At 44.2% G+C, this 3,003-nt stretch overlaps 1 protein-coding gene across 1 annotated transcript; it reads left to right on the top strand.

Moving 5' to 3' along the window:
• Window positions 1-385: 385 nt before the first annotated feature.
• nkx1.2la (NK1 transcription factor related 2-like,a) lies at window positions 386-2,779 on the top strand. The gene is made up of 2 exons (XM_073481232.1): window positions 386-599; window positions 2,187-2,779. Exons 1-2 carry the CDS (start codon window positions 386-388, stop codon window positions 2,777-2,779), a joined length of 807 nt encoding a protein of 268 aa, XP_073337333.1.
• Window positions 2,780-3,003: the final 224 nt, after the last annotated feature.

The raw sequence follows: 3,003 nt of genomic DNA, 5'->3' as shown, positions 1-3,003 counted from the left end.
TGATATGGATCAAGTGCCATCTGTGCCCAATTTACTCTTAGGTCGTCGTGGATTATTGAATTTAATGATATGGGTGATTATCGACGAATGCTTTGAGCCCATTAGGTGGTCGTGTGAAACACTAATAGTGTTTGTGTCACGTGTCTGGTTGAGAGACTGGGAGGACAGACGCTTTAAAGACCGCGCTCCGGTCATCTCACTCGCTGTGAGACTGACAGACAGAAGCAGAGGAAGTCCACACTCGGAGGGATCATCAGCACTAATCCGGTTTGATGAAGCTTGAAGACAAGAAGTAAACTATGAGAAGTTCCTCTCCACACGCGTAATTACGCACGGCAGCTCCTTTTTTTTCGTCCTTTCTTTAAAAGGTCTTTCTCTGTGAAGGATGCTGGAGCCCAGGGACTGTGGAGTGACAATGACGTCCACTCATAAGATTTCCTTTTCTATAATTGATATACTGGATCCGAATAAATTCAACAGCAAACGGGTGAACGAACTTTCCATCGTCGCGGAGAAGTTTTCTGTGCCAAATGCAGAGGGAACAAGTCTGGAGTCGGACAGCGACGCAGGAGATTTCAGAGTTGAGCGCACGGAAGCAGGTAAAGAAAACACACAATTTTAGAGTATTATTCAGCTTACTCATCAAACATGTTACAGTCTGCACTGTTTTGCATTTGTTTTCACTGCATATGTCAAGTATTTCAAAACGTCCAGGTTTAAACATAGATTGCATTATAAAAAAATAAAAAATTTGGAGCACATGAATAAAATAAATCTAAATTTTCAAATCTTACACTAAAAACTTTTTGCTCCACACCAAACACCCGCAAGTGAGTCGCTATTTTTCTATCAGATTTATTGTCATCTCTGTATGACCTTCCCTTAATTTCCAAGGCTGCGTTTCCTTTCAAGGAAGCCACAAAGGCTTGGTCCCAGAGCCCCGGCGTGTGATTGGCACCGGGACAGGCAGGCTAGATAATTGTTTAAATCGTCCCATTGAGGATGCCTCTGCGCGCTTTGATCGATATCCCATTACTGCATCCTGCATATCTCCCTCCAGCACCTTGCAGGTACAAACTTCACACCCCATCCATGTCTGATCCTAAATATCGTTCGATTAAAACTTCCCTTTAAATAGATGACATTTATCGACCCGGCCGCAAATATGAAACTCCATTAGCACGTCATGGCTGAGGTGCCGGAGCTGGATTTGGACGGGATTTCTTTCCGCAACATGACATTTGAGGCGCTGTGTGGTTTATAAATTATTTAAGGATTAGTGACCAAGTCTCTCTCTTCCCCCACCTTCTCTGAATCTATGCTTCGTTCCGCTCGAGCGACCTCCGGATCCTAATCAAACACTTTACAGATGTCAACTTCAGGCCTTCTGTGTTCGGTATTTAAACTGCAGCTCCGACGGGACAAAAAGGAGCAACGCTGCTCAATGGAGAAAAAAAAAAATCTCTCAGGCAGGTGTGAGTTTTCAGTTTTGACTTGTGTCTTGTCAGGAGCTGTCCTTTCAGCACCACGGCCCATTTAACCGATTGAACCTGCTGCTGGACTTCACATGGACACATCAAAATGTCGTCAAACATCCAAAATCAGCTTCAAATAATGTAGTTTTATCTTGAAAATCACCTTGAAAATCAGCTGATCAGTAACAATTTTCAAAACCACCAGGCTGTGATGTCAAATAGTTTTGCCATCTGGATAGTTTCACTCTTAAATACCTGCTTAATGACTTAAATTTTTGTCTGGAGAGTTAAATATCAATGACTCAAATTAAAGGTGCACTATGTAGTTTTTGGGAAGAAATGTTAATCAGAAGATAAAGAAATTTTTTATGCCTAAACAAACAAAATAAACAAACTCTTTGTTTTCATGACTGAATAAACAAACTGACCTTAAAGGACAACACATTTTGTTTATATGTGGCGGACCCTGCCACCTTTCTAGCTTCAAACAGTGTTCCGGCGACCTTATTTTCCAAGAACAGCTTGTTTATTCAGTTATTGAAAAAAAGGGGTAATTTCTGAGTATTACCTCATAAATATTGTAAATAGTATAGTATAGTATTCTGTGTTTGAATTTCTTTTCTCCAAAAACTACGTAGTGCCCCTTTAATGACTCAAATTATGCTAAAGAGGTTTGCATGATGTGAGCTAACTCTTCTTTTTTATTCACAGAGGAAGAACCAGGAGATAAACACTCCACAGCCTCCATGCATCATGCAGTTGATGCTGACCCCCTTCTGCTTTCCCCACTGGCTGAAACAGTGGACCAGGACGATGGAGAATCTGCGGTCCCCCTGCAGGACCCCTCACCACACAAAAGGCGACGCCCGGACCAGGCCTGCGCCAAACCCCGCCGCGCCAGAACAGCCTTCACCTACGAGCAGCTGGTGGCTCTGGAGAACAAGTTCCGAGCTACTCGGTATCTGTCCGTGTGCGAGAGACTAAACCTGGCCCTGTCCTTGAGTCTGACCGAAACCCAGGTGAAAATCTGGTTCCAGAACAGGAGGACCAAGTGGAAAAAGCAGAACCCTGGGGCGGACAGCACCTTGCAGCCCGGCTCCAGTTCACTTGTCAGCGTCAGTCCCAACCCGCCACCGTGTGGGTCGAACCCTGCCAGCTTCCACCAAACTTTCCCCAGCTTCAGCTCTGGAAACGTGATCTTCCACGCAGCCGGTGCTGTTCCGCTTCCGTCCACTGGAGGGCTCTTGCATCCCTTCATGCCCAGTGGTTTCGTCCAGCCGGCTTATTTCAATCCGCATCTATGAAAGAAGAGGCCGAGACTGACATGTTGCAGCTGGTGATACTGAAAACAAAAGAACTATTGAAAGCTGAAGGTTTCTCAGAATTATTGTAACTGATGCATTAATGCCATGTCACATCCAACAAACTGAGAAAACAAGAGAAAATCTTTTGTCATGGACCTTTTCCAAAACTTGAACATCACAACAAAAGGCCAAACAAGTGATCTGTGACTGAGCCCGGCGATTAT

This window comes from Pagrus major, chromosome 15, assembly GCF_040436345.1.
Source record: "Pagrus major chromosome 15, Pma_NU_1.0".
NCBI lineage: Eukaryota > Metazoa > Chordata > Actinopteri > Spariformes > Sparidae > Pagrus > Pagrus major.
The sequence above is the reverse complement of the archived record's forward strand: the minus strand, read 5'-3'. Positions and strand labels throughout refer to the sequence as shown.